We start from the raw sequence: 17814 nt of genomic DNA, 5'->3' as shown, positions 1-17814 counted from the left end.
GGGACCCCTGTCCGTTAGTGAATACAGAGACAAGTTTCTGCAGCTGTCTCGTTATGCACCTGAAGATGTCAACACTGATGCTAAAAGGCAGTACAGGTTCATGAGGGGTTTGGTGGATCCCCTGCATTACCAGCTGATGAATCACACCTTCCCCACCTTCCAGCACCTGATCGATAGGGCAGTTATGACTGAGAAGAAGCGTAAGGATATGGAAGATCGGAAGCGCAAGATGAGTGGACCCCAGTCCAGAAGCATCAGCCATCCTCGCTTCTCAGGCAGTTCATCTCAGCAAGGCAGGCCCGGTCACCCACAGGGATATCAACATCAGAGTCAGCGCCCGCATCAGCAGCAGTTTCAGAGGCAGTACCCACAACAGCAGCAGTATCGTCAGAACAGCCAGCAGGGAGGTAATCAGTATCAGAAGCAGAACAACCAGGCACCTCGCCTTCCTGCCCCCGCAGCAAATCAGAACAACCAAGCAGCCCCAGCATAATGAGGAGGCAGAGGATGTTTCCACTGTGGAGAACAAGGCCACTGGGTGATGCAGTGTCCAAAGAAGATGGCGCAGCAGCAGACCAACCCCAATGCTCCAACAAGGCAAGGTGTACTGCAGCAGGCAGCAGGCAATCGTGGCCAAGCGTACAACCGTGGAAAGGTGAACCACTTGGAGGCCGAAGCAATCCAGGATGCACCAGATGTGGCAGTAGGTATGTTCTCAGTCAAATCTCATTCCGCAAAAGTGCTATTTGATACTGGTGCAACTCATTCATTTGTCACTGCAACGTGGGTAGAAGTGCATAACATCTCAGTGGAGGCAATGATGCCGCCCATGAGGATTAATTCGGTTGGTGGCAAAGTGCAAACAGATAAAATATGCTCAAATATAAGGGTGGAAATAAGGGGGATAGGGTTCCCCAGTGACCTAATAGTAATAGACACCCCTGGGGTAGATGTCATCCTAGGGATGAATTGGTTAATGAAATATGAAGCGAATGTTAGCTGTGACAAGAGGACCGTAACATTGAAGTCCCCGTCCGGAGAGGAGGTAGTGGCTGAGCTAAAGATGCCTAAATCAGCGGAGGGAGTTTGTCACCAGATTTTAGTTGATAGTAAGGAGACCAACCCGCTCGAGGCTATCAAGGTTGTGTCGGACTTTCCGGATGTGTTTCCCGAAGAGCTAACGGGCATGCCGCCCGAGAGAAAAGTCGAATTTGCCATAGAGCTTATCCCTGGTATCGCCCCCATTTCCAAAAGAGCCTATCGAGTGTCTGGACCAGAATTGGTGGAACTCAAGAAGCAGATAGATGAGATGTTAGAGAAGGGTTACATCAGACCAAGCACCTCGCCTTGGGCCGCTCCAGTGTTGTTTGTAGAGAAGAAAGATGGTACCAAAAGGATGTGCATAGATTACAGAGCCCTGAATGAAGTCACTGTTAAGAACAAGTACCCCCTGCCAAGAATAGAAGATCTGTTTGACCAGCTCAGAGGTGCCAGCGTATTCTCGAAGATAGATCTGAGATCAGGTTACCATCAACTCAGAATCCGACCCTCGGACATACCGAAGACAGCATTCATCACCAAGTATGGGTTATATGAGTTCACAGTTATGTCCTTTGGTTTGACAAATGCGCCAGCCTTCTTTATGTATCTGATGAACATCGTGTTCATGGACTATCTAGACAAGTTTGTGGTAGTGTTCATCGATGATATTCTCATATACTCTCAAAGTGAGGAAGATCATGTGGAGCATTTGAAGATGGTATTGCAAAGGCTTCGAGAGCATCTGTTGTATGCCAAGCTGAGCAAATGCGAGTTTTGGATTCATGAAGTCTTGTTTCTGGGTCACATCATAAACCAAGATGGGTTAGCAGTGGATCCAAAGAAGGTAGCAGATATCCTGAACTGGAAAGCACCGAAGGATGTTCGTGGGATCAAGAGCTTCATTGGAATGGCCGGATACTATAGGTGTTTCATTGAAGGCTTTTCAAAGATTGCTAGACCAATGACAGCGTTACTAGCGAAGAAAGTTGAGTTTAAGTGGACCCAAAAGTGTCAAGAAGCATTTGAAGAACTGAAAAATAGATTGACTACAGCACCTGTGTTAGTTCTGCCTGATGTTCACAAGCCATTCTCGGTGTACTGCGATGCTTCTTACACCGGATTGGGATGTGTGCTAATGCAAGAAGGAAGAGTTGTAGCATACTCATCTCGACAGCTGAAGATCCATGAGAAAAATTACCCCACACACGACCTGGAGTTGGCAGCAGTGGTTCATGCGTTAAAGACATGGAGACATTACCTGTATGGGCAGAAGTGCGACATCTACACAGATCATAAAAGTCTGAAGTACATATTCACCCAGTCAGAGTTAAACATGAGGCAGCGAAGGTGGTTGGAATTGATCAAAGACTACGAGTTGGAGATACACTACCATCCAGGCAAAGCCAATGTTGTTGCAGATGCTCTGAGCAGGAAGAGTCGAGTCAATATGATGGCCACGTACCCAATGTCATATGAGTTGGCCAAGGAGTTCGACAGACTGAGTCTCAGTTTTCTGAACAGTACGCAAGGAGTAACAGTGGAATTAGAACCCACCCTAGAACGGGAGATCAAAGAAGGGCAGAAGGATGATGAAAACATCAACAAGATCCGGCAGCTGATCTTAGAAGGAAGAGGCAAAGACTTTCGAGAGGATGAAGAGGGAGTGATATGGTTCAAGGACCGATTGTGTGTTCCCGACCTCAAACCTATTCGGGAGCTGATCCTTAAGGAAGCTCATGAGACAGCCTATTCCATCCACCCTGGAAGTGAGAAGATGTATCAGGATTTAAAAAGGAGGTTTTGGTGGTATGGCATGAAAAGAGAGATCGCAGAATATGTCGCCATCTGTGATAGCTGTCAAAGAACCAAAGCAGAGCATCAAAGGCCCGTCGGACTGTTGCAGCCATTGCGGATTCCTCAGTGGAAGTGGGATGAGATCGGGATGGATTTTATAGTTGGCCTACCTCGTACCCGGGCCGGCTATGATTCCATCTGGGTGGTTGTGGACCGCTTAACAAAGGTGGCCCATTTCATACCCGTGAAGACAACATACACCGGAGCAACGCTAGCTGAGTTATACATGTCACGGATTGTCTGCCTTCATGGCGTGCTGAAGAAGATAGTGTCAGATCGAGGAACACAGTTCACCTCTCATTTTTTGCAGCAGCTACAAGAAGCTTTGGGCACACATTTGAACTTCAGCTCGGCTTATCACCCGCAGACAGACGGTCAGACTGAAAGAACTAATCAGATCCTAGAAGATATGTTGAGAGCATGTGCGTTGCAAGACAAGTCAGGATGGGACAAAAGGTTACCTTATGCAGAATTCTCCTACAATAATAGTTACCAGGCCAGCTTGAAGATGTCACTGTTTCAGGCACTCTATGGACGGAGTTGTAGGACTCCGCTGCATTGAGACCAGCCTGGAGAGAGACAGGTGTTTGGCCCCGACATCTTGCTTGAAGCCGAAGAGAATATCAAAATGGTTCGGGAGAATCTGAAGATAGCACAATCAAGACAGCGAAGCTATGCTGACAGAAGGAGAAGAGAACTGAGTTTTGAAGTGGGAGATTACGTCTATCTGAAGGTGTCACCTATCAGAGGAGTCAGAAGGTTCGGAGTTAAAGGCAAGTTAGCACCCCGGTACGTTGGACCATATCAGATCCAAGCAAAGCGTGGAGAAGTGGCCTATCAGCTCAACCTACCAGAAAGTTTGTCAGCAGTGCACAATGTGTTCCACGTGTCGCAATTGAAGAAGTGTCTGCGAGTACCAGAAGAACAGTTGTCCGTGGAGGACTTGGAAGTCCAAGAGGATCTGACCTACGTAGAGAAGCAAACGCAGATTCTGGAGTTTGCAGACAGAGTCACCCGGAGAAACACCATCAGAATGTGCAAAGTCAGATGGGGCCACCACTCTGAGGAAGAAGCAACCTGGGAACGAGAAGATGATCTGAAGGCCAAATACCCTGAACTCTTTGCTGACCAACCTTGAATCTCGAGGCGAGATTCTTTTAAGGGGGATAGGTTTGTAACACCCTGAATTTGGGGGTATAAAATTTCTTTGCTCATATTCACAAATTCAGGTGTTACTTCTCTTTTCACACCCTTCCCAATCCCCTCTTTCTCTTTTCTATAGAAGAAAAGTGGCTATTTACTTCATGTAATTATAGTCTATTAGACTAAAACTCCAAGGAGTATGTATTGTGGCGTCATGTCAAACCCTAAATTTCACTTTTGTTTGGTGCATAATACTTAGAAATGCTAATTTGAATTAGTGGCCCATTTAGATTTGAATCAAATAGAGTAAATAAAAAGAAAAGGGAAAACAAATGCCAGAATAAAAGAAAAAGGAAAGAAGCCCACATCCCCCGCCCCCTCGGCCTTTCGGCCCATCTGGCCCATCCCGCGCGCGCGCCCTCCTTCCCCCTCTTCTCTCTCTGCCCTGGCGAGCCCGCTCGTCAGCGCGATCGCCTTACCCGCGCCCGCTTCCCCCGCTCTCTCTACTCGCGGGCTCGAGCTGTCAGCTCTTCCGTCTCCGCGTAACCGCCGCCCCGAGCCGCGCGTGCCGCGGACTCCGTGCCCACGTCGCGCGTGGAGCTCGCAACCACCTCGCCCTCGGCCACTTGAGCCCGGAGCCTAGCCCACCATCTCCCCCCTCCCTCATTTGCGCACATGCAGACCTCCCTTCCACCTCGCCCACGCTGCTCACACGCCAAAGCGCCGCCGCCATTAACCGCCGTCGCCCGAGCCCGTTTCTCCGTCGCCGTTGGAGCCCCGCCGTGCCTTCTGCCACGGTGAGCTTTGCCCCGACGTCCGCAACCCGGGACACGCCCCAATTTCCCCTCTCCCTCTCTGAATTCCTCTGCCCGCGCTCACCCGCCGTTCTCTGCGCAGCCGCCGAGGTCCGCCACCGTCGACTCGGGTTGCCGCCGCGCCTTCGTCGCGACCGAGGAGTCCCCAGAGTTCGCCTTGAGGTAAGGAACCTTCCCCCGCCCTCTCCCTTCCTTTTTATTGCCCCCCGCTGCGTTTAATTCCTCGCCGGAGTCCTTTAGCGCCACCGCCGAGCCGCTTCGCCGTGGGCCGCCCCCTCCAGTGCCCCTGCCCCGACCTAGTCCCCACCGAAAGGTTCCCCGCGCTCTCCCCAACCTCCCCGGCCATCCAGGTCGCCCCAAGGACCCGCAGAGCCCCCGCGTCCCTCGTCTCCGACGAGTTCTCCGCCGCGGGAACGGGCGCCGCCGCCTCTGCTAGCCGGAGGGGAGGACAGAAGCCGGCCGCCAGATCTCCACCGTCCAGCTTAGATCGGACGGCCCTGTTTCAAATAGGCCGAGCCCAACCCTAGCCGTCCGCCTGAGATCCAACGGCCCAGAGCCGTTCCCCCCCCCCCCCCGCACCCCGCCTTCCTGCCATTTGGGGCCCCGCCTGTCAGCCGTCCGCCCCGCGCTGTCCGCCCGGCCCCGCGCTGTCCGCCCGGCCCCGCCTGTCAGTCGTCCGCCCCGCGCTGCCCGCCTGGCCCCGCCTGTCAGCCGCTCAGGCCGCCGCGCGCTCGCGCGCCCGCCCGCGGATCTAATCTCGGGCGTTGATCTGAGATCCAACGGCTATAAGAGCCTGATACCCCTTCGCCCGCGCATTTTCTTAAAGAGACCCCCGCCTTTCTGCAAATTAACCCGCCGTCCCTAGATCTTCGCAGTTAGGTCCTCGGACCTTTTATTTAATCCAAAATAAGTATTTAAGGCATATTTTAATCCCTAATCTTGTAAAATTCATAACTTTGTCATATGAACTCCAAATTAGGTGCTTCAAATTGCAAAATGTTCATAATATTCTTATCTATCTATTTAAACAATGTTTCCCTGCTGTTTCTATGTCCCAAATAATAGTTGATCATTGGAGTAAAATTAATGTTATTGGAACCCTATTTGAGGTAAATAGAAGATAGTAGATTTTAATAAAAGTTGGAGCGCCTAAATTTATGGACTTAACACCATGTAATGATTTAACCCCACCACTGACTTAGACCTGATTAGTGGATAATGAATCATTTTGTATAGTCATCTACCCTAGACCTAGGGAACACCAGATTGCCAATCCTTTTCTACTGTGAACTTGTGATCTCTCTGCTGCATATGTTTGGTTTATTGCTTTTGTTTGTTATTTCCCAAGTGCATAGAATGAATGATTACTTTACGTAGACAACGGGCAGTCTGTGTTTCCCGAGGAAGTTGCAGAAGAAGTCCCTGATCAGCAGTTTGGTGAAGGCAAGTGTCCTCTGACCCATTATGTCCTATTCACTTATAATTCACTTTCCCGCATTACTTAATTGAAACCTAAGGATTGACTAGCTTTATACTTTACCTTATCCTTGATGATCTTTTGGGTTATTATTATGGTTAGCATTTTGCTATTGCCTTAACCTAATCAATGAACATGATGTGACTATTTATGATACTATACTGTTATCCTGATGATATTGGTGATCTTGTGATACCCTAGGGGGCTCAGGCTGTTTCCTGAGTACCTCTCCGTAAGGACCTGTTCGTTGAGAGACCACCCGGGATAACAGTGCAACCATGAGGGTGAAATGGGATGCCCTTAGCTAATTAATTAGAGGAACTAGGGATGTAGTTGCTTCGCCGTCGTGCCGTCAATGGGGTCCAGGCACAGTGCTTGCTCTGCCGAGGCTGAGTGCCGAGGTTCTTTCGTTTTGCTTTTGTTAGTCACTCTCCTGCGGGGAGGGGTACTGTGTTTATCAAACTGGAGAAACCTAACGGGCAGCTATGACCTCTAGGGAATCTTTGTAACAGCTACGTAGTGATACCCTGCCGGATCACCTAGGTAGTGGTCAATGGGGATTAGCTCTCCCCGGGCAGAACGGGAATCATGGCTCATGGGTAAAGTGTGCGACCTCTGTAGAGGGTAGTGAAACTGATATATCAGCCGTGCTCACGGTTAAGAGCAGCCTTGGGATCCTCTTTGATTAGAGATACTCCGGATGCACTTCAGATGATGACTTTAATGATGATGGTTACTGAGGGTGACTTTAATTATGTATTCTAGTATTTCCTCTCCGAGGAGGTACTTTTCGGGTTTATAATTTGGGCTTCATGATAAAATCTGGCTTCTACTAACAATAAATACTTGACCAACTAAAAGCAACTGCTTGAGCCTAACCCCACATCAAGCTAGTCCACTTCAGCCAAACGGGGCATTTGCTGAGTACGTTGATGTGTACTCATCCTTGCTTTACCACAAAACATCAGGTTGTCCACATTGTAACCACTGCTCAGGAGAAGACGAAGCCGTGGAAGGAGACTTCTAGGAGTTCCAAGACTATGACGAGTTCTAGGTGCGGGTTGGCGGCAACCCCCAGTCAGCTGCCTGTGAAGGCCTTATCTTTACTGCGTTTCGCTAGCACTTTGATTTATCTGTTAAGTTGATGACTATGTGGATGTCTATGACTCTGTGATGTAATAAGTTAATACTCTTTTATGTTATTATTCGAGCAATGTGCGTTGATGTTCATTTATGTAATCGTTGTGTACGTGAGTTCTGATCCTGGCACGTACATAGTTCGCATTCGGTTTACCTTCCAAAACCGGGTGTGACACTGCCTCCGTCCATGAGGACCTTGGTGAGCCTGACGTCGCCGATGACGGGTCGACGACGAGCGGGTATTTCCCCGGGCTCGGCACGTGGTCGGGGTGGTCGGCTTGGTCGAAGGTGATGGGCTTGTCGGACCAGTCTAGGTAGACTGGCGCCGCCACCTTTACTGAATAGACCTCCCGACGCTCTTGCTTGTGGTGCCGAGCCGAGGCGTTCGCCGCTTGCCCACCGTAGATCATGAAGCAGTCGCGGACCTCGGGGAACTCTCCTGCCTGGTGATCTTCCTTCTTGTCGTCGTCGCGAGCCCTGCCACCCTCCGCGGGTGGCCCGACCCTGTGGAAGTGGCGCCGAAGCATGGCGCACTCCTCAAGGGTGTGCTTGATGGGCCCCTGATGATAGGGGCACGGCTCCTTGAGCATCTTGTCGAAGAGGTTGGCACCTCCGGGGGGTTTCCGAGGGTTCTTGTACTCGGCGGCGGCGACAAGGTCCGCGTCGGCGGCGTCGCGTTTCGCTTGCGACTTCTTCTTGCCCTTCTTCTTGGCGCCGCGCTGAGTTGACGCCTCGGGGGCATCTTCTGGTGGGCGGCCCTGGGGCTGCTTGTCCTTCCGGAAGATAGCCTCAACCGCCTCCTGGCCAAAGGCGAACTTGGTGGCGATGTCCATCAGCTCGCTCGCCCTGGTGGGGGTCTTTCGACCCAGCTTGCTGACCAGGTCGCGGCAAGTGGTGCCGGCGAGGAACGCGCCGATGACATCTGAATCGGTGATGTTGGGCAGCTCGGTGCGCTGCTTTGAGAATCGCCGGATGTAGTCCCGGAGAGACTCTCTCGGCTGCTGCCGGCAGCTTCAGAGGTCCCAGGAGTTTTCGGGGCGCACGTACGTGCCCTGGAAATTGCCGGCGAAGGCTTGGACCAGGTCGTCCCAGTTGGAGATCTACCCCGGAGGCAGGTGCTCCAACCAGGCGCGAGCGGTGTCGGAGAGAAACAGGGGGAGGTTGCGGATGATGAGGTTGTCATCGTCCGTTCCACCCAGTTGGCAGGCCAGCCGGTAGTCTGCGAGCCACAGTTCCGGTCTCGTCTCCCCCGAGTACTTTGTGATAGTAGTCGGGGGTCGGAACCGGGTCGGAAACGGCACCCGTCGTATGGCGCGGCTGAAAGCCTGCGGACCGGGTGGTTCGGGCGAGGGACTCCGATCCTCCCCGCTGTCGTAGCGTCCCCACGCCTAGGGTGGTAGCCTCGGCGCACCCTCTCGTCGAGGTGGGCCCGACGGTCGCGGTGATGGTGCTCGTTGCCGAGGCGACCCGGGGCCGCAGGCGCTGTGTTGTGCATGCGCCCGGTGTGGACCGAGGCTTCCCGCATGAATCGGGAAGTCGCGGCGCGATGTTCCGAGGGGTACCCCTGCCTTCGGGAGGCGGAGCTCTCGGCTCGTCGGACCGCGGCGCCTTCCAGGAGATTCTTGAGCTCTCCATGGATTCGCCGCCCCTCGGTGGTTGATGGCTCCGGCATCGCGCGGAGAAGCATTGCTGCTGCAGCCAGGTTCTGGCCGACCCCACTGGAAGCGGGTGGCGGCCTCACCCTGACATCGTCGGCGATGCGGTGCCGGATACCCTGGGGTAGATGGCGCACTTCTCCGGCCGGAGGTTGGCCCGCCCATTCCTGCCCGACGTCCCGGCGGATCGGCTCAAGTGCTCCTGCTCCCTCGTCGAGCCCGACCGGCACCCCGTGGATTTGCTCGAGCTGTGGGTCGTGACCCCCCGTTGGAACAGGGACCACAGCTAGCTCCCGTAGGATGTCAACGCGTGGCACAGGCCTAGGGAGATTGTCGTTCTCCGGCATACCGAGATGGTTGCCTTCGGAGGGACCCCCTAGATCGACGTGGAAACATTCACGACTTGGGCCGCAGTCCTTGTCGCCGAGGCTGCGGCTACCGTCGGAACAGTCGGAAAGGCAGTAGTCGCATGCGGTCATGAAGTCCCGCATGGCACTGGGGTTGCCAAGTCCAGAGAAATCCCAACAGAAGTCGGGCTCGTCATCTTCCTCAGACCCCAAGGGGCCATAGGTCGAGACGTCCGCGAGCAGGTCCCAAGGTGACCGCATACGAAACCCCTGAGGGTTTGGACTCGCCTCTACGAGAGCATCCGCCAAAGCGAAGTCGCTTGGCGGGTCGAGGCTGAATCCAAAGGGCGTGAGATGGGAACCGGTGGGTACCTCTTGGTCGATGGGCGGTGACGAAGTCACGTCAGGGATTGACTGCACCGTCGTCTCAGGTACGAGGGTGACGCCCAGCAAGCCTTTCGCGAGCGTGCTGGCGTCGTCCGTTTGTTCGGAATTGGCGTGTTGCGGGGAGACGGCGCTCGTCTTCGTTTCAAACGCGAGGTCGATGCCCGACACGCCCCCCGTTGGGGCACCGGCGCCGTCGACTTGCTCGACAGCCGACGAGGTGTCGCCTCCTGCCTAGCCTTGGTTGCCCCGCCTCCTCCTCCGTCGGCGGGGGAGAGGGCGGGGTGAGCTCGAATGTTGCTCTTCCACCACGCGGGGAAGACGTCGTCGATTCCGCCGCCGGCGGGCGGGCTGTCGGCCGCCATTGTCGCTGTCGCACGGCGGGGGAAGGAGTATCATGTCGTAGCTGTCGTCGAGGGACATGAACTCAAGACTCCCGAAACAGAGCACCGTCCCGGGCTGGAAAGGTTGCTGGAGACTGCCCATCTGGAGCTTGACGGAAAGCTGTTCGTCAACACGCAGCAGGCCCCTACCTGGCGCGCCAACTGTCGGCGTTTCGAGACCGGGGTCCCTGGGCCGACGAGTGAAATGTCGTCGCGTGCCCCAGCCCAGATGGGTCGACGCGAGATGGAGCGCGAAGGGGGGAAGAAAGGGCAGCCGGAGCGAGAGAGGGAGGTGGAAATCCCGCGGCCTTCGTGTTTTTGTCCCGCGCCCAGGTCGGGTGCGCTTGCAGTAGGGGGTTACAAGCGTCCACGCGGGAGAGAGGAGCGAGCGCCTGTCCCGTCCTCTTCCCCGCGCGGCCAACCCTCTGTAAGAGGGCCCTGGTCCTTCCTTTTATAGGCGTAAGGAGAGGATCCAGGTGTACATTGGGGGGTGTAGCAGAGTGCTAACGTGTCTAGCGGAGGAGAGCTAGCGCCCTAAGTACATGCCATCGTGGCAGCCGGAGAGGTTTTGGCACCCGGTTCGTGTGGTGTCGTGGCTGTTGGAGGAGCGCTGAAGCTTGGCGGAAGGACAGCTATCGGAGCTGTCGAGTCCTTGCTGACGTCCTCTTGCTTCCGTAAGGGGGCTGAGAGCCGCCGTCGTCATAGAGCGTGCGAGGCGCCATCATTGCTTGTCTGGCGGAGCGAGCCAGATGGGACGCCGGTCTTGTTTCCCGTAGCCTGAGTCAGCTTGGGGTAGGGTAATGATGGCGCCCCCTGTTGACGTGGTCGGTCCGTGCCCTAGGTTGGGCGATGTGGAGGCTCCTCCGAGGTCAAGGTCGAGTCTGTCTTCCGAGGCCGAGGTCGAGTCCGAGCCCCTGGGTCGGGCGAGGCGGAGACCGTCGGCTGAGGCCAGGGCTGAGTCCGAGCCCTGGGGTCGGGCGAAGCGAAGTTCATCGTCTTCCGGGGCTGCGCCCGAGTCCGAGCCCTGGGTCGGGCGGAGCGGAGTTCGCCGTCTTCCGGGGCTGAGCCCGAGTCCGAGCCCTGGGTCGGGCGGAGCGGAGTTCGCCGTCTTACGGGGCTGAGCCCGAGTCCGAGCCCTGAGTCGGGCAGAGCGGAGTTCACCGTCTTCCGGGACTGGGCCTGAGTCCGAGCCCTGGGTCGGGCGGAGCGGAGTTCGCCGTCTTCCGGGACTGAGCCCGAGTCCGAGCCCTGGGTCGGGCGGAGCGGAGTTCGCCGTCTTCCGGGGCTGAGCCCGAGTCCTAGCCCTGGGTCGGGCGGAGCGGAGTTTCCTATGGTGCCTGAGGCCGGGCCTGACTGCCTGTCAGCCTCACTCTATCGAGCGGCACAGCAGTCGGAGCGGCGTAGGCGGCGCTGTCCTTCTGTCAGGCCGGTTAGTGGAGCGGCGAAGTGACTGCGGTCACTTCGGCTCTGTCGACTGGAGGACGCGCGTCAGGATAAAGGTGTCAGGCCACCTTTGCATTAAATGCCTCTGCGATTTGGTCGGTTGGCGTGGAGATTTGGCCAGGGTTGCTTCTTGGCGAAGACTGGGCCTCGGGCGAGCCGGAAGTATGTTCGTCGCTGGAGGGGGGCCTCAGGCGAGACGGAGATCCTCCGGGGTCGGCTGCCCTTGCCCGAGGCTGGGCTCGGGCGAGGCGTGATCGAGTCCGTCGAATGGACCGGTCCCTGACTTAGTCGCACCCATCAGGCCTTTGCAGCTTTGTGCTGATGGGGGTTACCAGCTGAGAATTAGGAGTCTTGAGGGTACCCCTAATTATGGTCCCCGACACCATCATTCCTTGCACTGTATCGTGGTGTTCGATATCACTTGAAAGAATTTGGCCATGGTCACCAACGGCCAAGAAACTATAAGGAATTGTTTAATCACTGACATGCTTTATTGCGGAACCACATAGAGAGAGCAATAGGAGTTTTGAAGAAGCGTTTTCCCATTCTAAAAGTTGGAACACACCACCCAATTAGGAACCAAGTGAAAATACCAGCTGCGGCAGTGTTGTTCCATAATATTATACGGATGCACAACGGGGATGAAGGTTGGTTGAATAGCCAAACAAGTAACATATCGCCAGAAACTTTTGTTGATCTTCCTAGAGCAGACAATTACTATAGCAATGATGTTATGTCACTTAATAGCCAAGTGGATAATGGGAACTCTGTTAGAGATATGATTGCATTGAATGTGTGGAATGATTATAGTCAACGTCATTCATGATATATGTAAGTCTCAGTTGTTTGGATGTTTAAACTCATATATTTCTATATGTGTAAGTCTCAATTGAAGGATGTTTATATTTGCAGCAAGAATGTTTGGAAGAGCATCTCCTAGGATGAACTTGATCCAATCTGCAGCTATGAAAAAAATATCCCCCAGATCTACTACTAACAAGCGCAAGAAGAGAACATCACCAAAAGGTATTTTGTTACCTATTCTTGCTATTTTAGACAGACACCTACTCACATGCTTTATTTTCTTGTAATAGTTGGTTGTCTTAGAGCAAACTGGAATAGTGGACTAGAAAAGGGTTTAGTTGAAATTCTTCAAGACCACAACAATGACTGTTATAAGGGCCAAAATGGGTGGTCATCGGAAGCATGGAATAGAATTGTCAAGTTCTTCCATGAGAAATTCTCTTATGTCACATTTACAAAATGCCATATCCAAGATAAAGAGAAAGAGTTAAAGAGAGACTACAAGGCTCTTAAAGAGGCAAGACAACAAAGCGGGGTCTCATGGGATGAGCGGTTGTGTAGAATAGAAGCAGAAGAACCCATTTGGAATAACCTCACCACTGTAAGTTAATTGTTTTTGTTATAATTTTTATTTTGATTATTTCTGTAAATTAATTACCCAAGTGTTAAATGCAATGGTAGTTTGAGTTTGAAATTTTTATTTTGATTATTTTTGTTATAATCTATTAACTTAAGTGAATCACTTTCTTGCTTTGTATAGAGTAACGAGAGACTTAAGAAGTTTCGGACTAAATCTTTTCCACTATTTGAGGCTTTAGGAGAGCTATATGATGGTATGTTATCTATGTTTTTTCTTTATCTTAGTATTGAGCCTCATATTTTTATCCTAGTATTGAAGTCGTAAAAACTTACGATGCTTCTTGGTTTAGGGAATATTGCTGAGGGAACCATGAATTTTACTTCTATTGAGCCTTCTCGACCTCATGTCACACAACCTTGTCAAGGTGCTGCTACACAGCCTTCTCAAGCCGCTTTCACACTTACACAGCCTTCTCAAATCGCTTTCACACAGCCTTCTCTAGCTGCTTTCGCACAGCCTTCTCGAACCGCTTTTAGACATCCTTCTCTACCCGCTTTCCCATAGTCTTCTCAAGCCGCTTTTGCACAGCCTTCTCAAACCACTTTCACACAGCCTTCTGAAGACACTTTCACACAGCCTTCTCAAGCCGCTTTCACACAACCTTCTCAAGCTAATATCTCATAAGCCATTTCTGATGAAGATGACGAGCTTAGAGTATTGGATCCAACAACCCCTACATCAGTGAGCAAAAGGACAAAAAATGTTGGTACTGGTAATTCAAGAACAAGAATTAACAAGCATACACAAGATGGGAATGTGGTTGAGATGATGGGAAGGTTTCTAGAAATGAAAGAAAAACAAGCTGAGGCGGAGGAAAGGGCCACAACTAATGCAAATGAGGATGATTTCCCTATTCAAACATGCATTGCTATTGTGGATGGAATGGAAGAGCTTTCTGATGATGAGAAGGTTGATGCTTATGATGTGTTTAAGGATGCCCAAAACCGGGACATTTTCATGACTGCCAAAGATGCTACGCGCATAAAATGGTTGAGGAAGAAGATTGCAAGAACATGATATGGTATTGATCCTCTTCTCATCCCTTTTAACTTGTTTTTAATTTAGTTATATGGATGTCTTAAGTAGCATTACTTATGAAAATCAGTAGAAAATGCAATCTTTGTCTGTTTTTTAGAAAATTCAGAGTTATTTTGTTTCCCTGTAGTTTAGCTGTTCTATAGCAGTAGCTTTACTATGTTTCTCTATGTTTTTAACAGTCGGTTTGCCACAACACTTCTGTTTCAGCTAGTTTGCCACAGCACTTTATAGTTTATTCTCTGTATGGTCCATTTGTACTAAATTTTACATTTCATTCTCTATAGTCCGGTACACATTTGTAGTTACTTTTCTTATATTGGATGATTCTTTTGCTTGTTTCTGGATTAGATGTCACTTGAAAACAAGTGGCTTCATAACCCTTGTTTACTTTTACTATGACAATCCAACATTTTAGATACCATATGACAATTTATTATAATGAAATTTGATTTCTTTTTTGGGTCTGTTATAAAGACAATTAAGAGTTAAGTTTAATTTATGTTTTCTTTCCAACAGATATATGAAGCTAAAGTAATGAAGGATGATTTTGTACTATCGTCCAACATAAGGAAAGAAAGCTGCAATTTGTGCTATTGTTTGATTGAAGACAAACAGAGATGGATATTTAACTTTAGCCATGACAATACTTGTCTGCAACTTTTAAGTAATCTGTTAAATTAAAGATGAGATCTTGCAGATTTTTCTTATTACCTAATGGATTCTCTTATTAACTGATTCAAATCTAATCATGCATATTGCAGTAAGGACTATGTATTTTGAATCAATGACTCTGGTTCAATTTTAAATATCACATGTGTTTTAAGTTTCTTAATTTTATGGCTTATCTTCTGATTTTATTTTATTTTATTTTTCTCTAGCGGATTTTTGAGTAATATGATCATTGCTGTTAAGTGTTTATTATTTTATTTTTAATCTTCATTCACATGTACTTATTTATAAAAATCTACAAACAAGATAAAAAATAGAATTGAGCATAAGTACCAGCATTCATCTCAACCTGAGGCTGGGAGCTAGCGGAGTGAAGTCGGACGTGGGTCCAAACAAAAGGCTGGGATTGGATGGGTGACGGATGGGATTGGGTGGTTGCCCGGTATTAACCCAAACCACGTGTGGGTTGAGTTACCGGTGGGCGATAACCACGTACAGTCAAACGAAGCCTAATTATGTAGTGATCCTTGAGGGGTCTTACTGACTCGTGTGATTAAGAAGAAGCACTCGACCGGTCTGTGACCGATTAAGAGAGGGAAAGCGTTGAAATAGATCCGGCCTTTGTGGCCTCCTCAATGGGGAGTAGGTTCATTGGAACTGAACCTCGATAAACAAATCACCGTGTTCATTTGTGTTGATCTTCATCACTCAATTTGTTTCTTCCCTCTCCTCTCTTTCTAAAGTTCACTTGCTCATATTGATTTGAGTTTGCTCCCAAAGTTATCTGCATTGATTGAACAACTCATAACAAGAGGAACTATCTTCCGCACTCCGGATTCACTACTATTTATTTCTAACCCTAACCCCAGGTAAAGTGTGTGTTCACAGTTTATATATTCAGGTTTCACCTATTCACCCCCCTCTAGGCGACTTTCATCGGTGTATGCGGCTCGCTTTGCCGAGGGTGGTTTGCCCCTTAGGGAGGAGTGTGGTACATTTAGGAAACCTAACGGGCGGCTACAGCCTCAGGGAATCTTTGTAAAGGTTTCATAGTGAATCCCTGGCCATTCACCTCGGAAGTGAACAACGGTCTTGCAAGCCTAGGCTAGAGAGGGAATCACGGCTCGTGGGTAAAGTGTGAAACCTCTGCAGAGTGTTATGAAACTGATATATCAGTCGTGCTCACGGTTATGAGCGGCCCTGGGAGCTCCTTTGATTAGAGATACTATGATTACAGATGATTATGAGGATAATTATGGTTTTAATGGTTATGGTTATGATTATGGTTTCTAGTATTCTTTTTGTTTGGAAGGAGTACTTTTGGGTTAATAACTTGGGTCGAATGCTAAAACCTAGCTCTCTACTAGTAATAATTACCTAACCAACTAAAAGCAACTGCTTGATCCTAACTCCACATAAAGCTAGTCAACCTCAGCCAAACAGGACAATTGCTGAGTATGTTGAAAAGTATTTATGATAAAATAATGCTCCTAAATATTATTATGATAAAATAACGTTACTCCAGCATGAAAATGCAAAGGTCTTTATTACATTTATATTTAATATTTATTTAAGCAAATGCTCCTAAATATGCAATTCACACATAAATAGTTAATTTTAGAAAAAAAATCATTTCTAGGGTATAGTCTCTGTCAAGATATGTTTTAACTTAAACCCTTTAAAAGAGTACTTATAAAGGGATAACTTAATTCACTTAGTCATCTTTTCATTTGATCTTTTATTAGGAAAGGTATTCATAGTAATTTCCAAGGTAATAAAATACATTCTAAATCAGAACCTTTGAAAAATTCTCCAAAATCCCAAGATAGAATTTTAGGGTGTTACACTTTGGGAGCTTATACACATGTAAAGGATACTCATCGTCTTCAAAGCCAAGAAGTTGCTCAACATGTACTTCTTTCGTGACTGGCCCATTGAGGAATGCACTTTTCACGTGTATTTGAAACAACTTGAAATCATGGTAAGCAGCATAGACTAATAATATGCAAATTGACTCAAGCCTAGCTATAGGTGCAAAGGTTTCAAGGAAATCCAAGCCTTCAAATTTTGAGTACCCCTTGGCCACAAGTCGGCCTTTGATCCTTATCACCACACCATGTTCATCATGTTTGTTGTGGAATACCCATTTGGTATTGTTGCCACCCTAAACCCACCGATGAGAGGTGAGAGGCGATAGGCAACACGAGGAGCAAGGAGGCTCCGGGAGCAGATGGTGGGCCCTAATCCCTTGGTCAACGACCCGGACTCTAGCACACGACCTGCCTCAAAAATGTGCTAGGCGTGCCCCCAAACTTATACCTAGTCAGGAAGGTGTCAACATGCTCCAAATTGGTTTCCTGCATAAACAGACACGTGCACAGTCTGAGCCGTGTTTGGCTCCCTGGGTCATATCGGCTCGCAAAAGCCGATTGTCTCCTGGCACTAGGTCGGGTCTACGTGTCAACAACATGCAGAGCCAATGGCACTCGTAGCCATGTCTCGCTCACATCCAGTGAATCCAAACCACTACAGTTAGAGCTCTCACTGCATAATCGGAACATCCTACGCGTAGTTGGGCCTAGCGAGCGTGACAGATGGCAGAGCGTCGACCAGATCAGAGGCCTAAAAATCTAATAGAGGGCAAGTCCCCATCTTCCGTGAGGTACATTAACTTGATTGGATGAAGATCTCGACGTTGATGATCCAAGGCTCCGAGCGAACGGGTCCTCGCAATCACTACACTACTGCTCCGTTGGTTATCACCTATGACACTCAAGTGATCTCACTACGAAGGCTTATCCCTGCAAACACAATCAAGAACACAACCAAGAACGGGAAGAATGCAACCAAAACTGTATTGATCATGAGGTAGGGTCTCACAAACCGATGAACAACGATATTGTTCTAAGGCAGATATGATCTAAGCAAAACTCAAACCCTAATGTGGTGGTAGCTACTGATAAAATAGAGGTTAGGGGCGT

General features: G+C 49.8%; 1 protein-coding gene across 6 annotated transcripts in view; it reads left to right on the top strand.

Annotated features, from left to right (window-relative positions):
* The window catches only part of LOC103648027 (uncharacterized), a 32885-nt gene extending 17889 nt beyond the window's left edge, over positions 1-14996 (top strand). For 3 of the 6 annotated variants that reach the window (XR_563193.2, XR_563192.2, XR_563191.2), the window contains 5 exons: positions 12595-12708; positions 12790-13087; positions 13247-13319; positions 13416-14147; positions 14681-14996. Coding sequence is in view for 3 of the 6 variants with exons in the window: in XM_008672530.2 (XP_008670752.1) it covers positions 12474-12513; positions 12595-12708; positions 12777-13087; positions 13247-13319; positions 13416-13630 (753 nt within the window). In the remaining 3 variants the exon portion in view is untranslated. Of the gene's footprint in view, positions 1-12068; positions 12514-12594; positions 12709-12776; positions 13088-13246; positions 13320-13415; positions 14148-14680 lie in introns of those variants that run through there. The other 3 variants (XM_008672530.2, XM_008672529.2, XM_008672527.2) reach the window with 3 other exon arrangements.
* Positions 14997-17814: the final 2818 nt, after the last annotated feature.

Source organism: Zea mays, chromosome 2 (genome assembly GCF_902167145.1).
Source record: "Zea mays cultivar B73 chromosome 2, Zm-B73-REFERENCE-NAM-5.0, whole genome shotgun sequence".
NCBI lineage: Eukaryota > Viridiplantae > Streptophyta > Magnoliopsida > Poales > Poaceae > Zea > Zea mays.
Note: the sequence above shows the minus strand (reverse complement) of the source record. Positions and strands in the feature narration are given on the sequence as shown.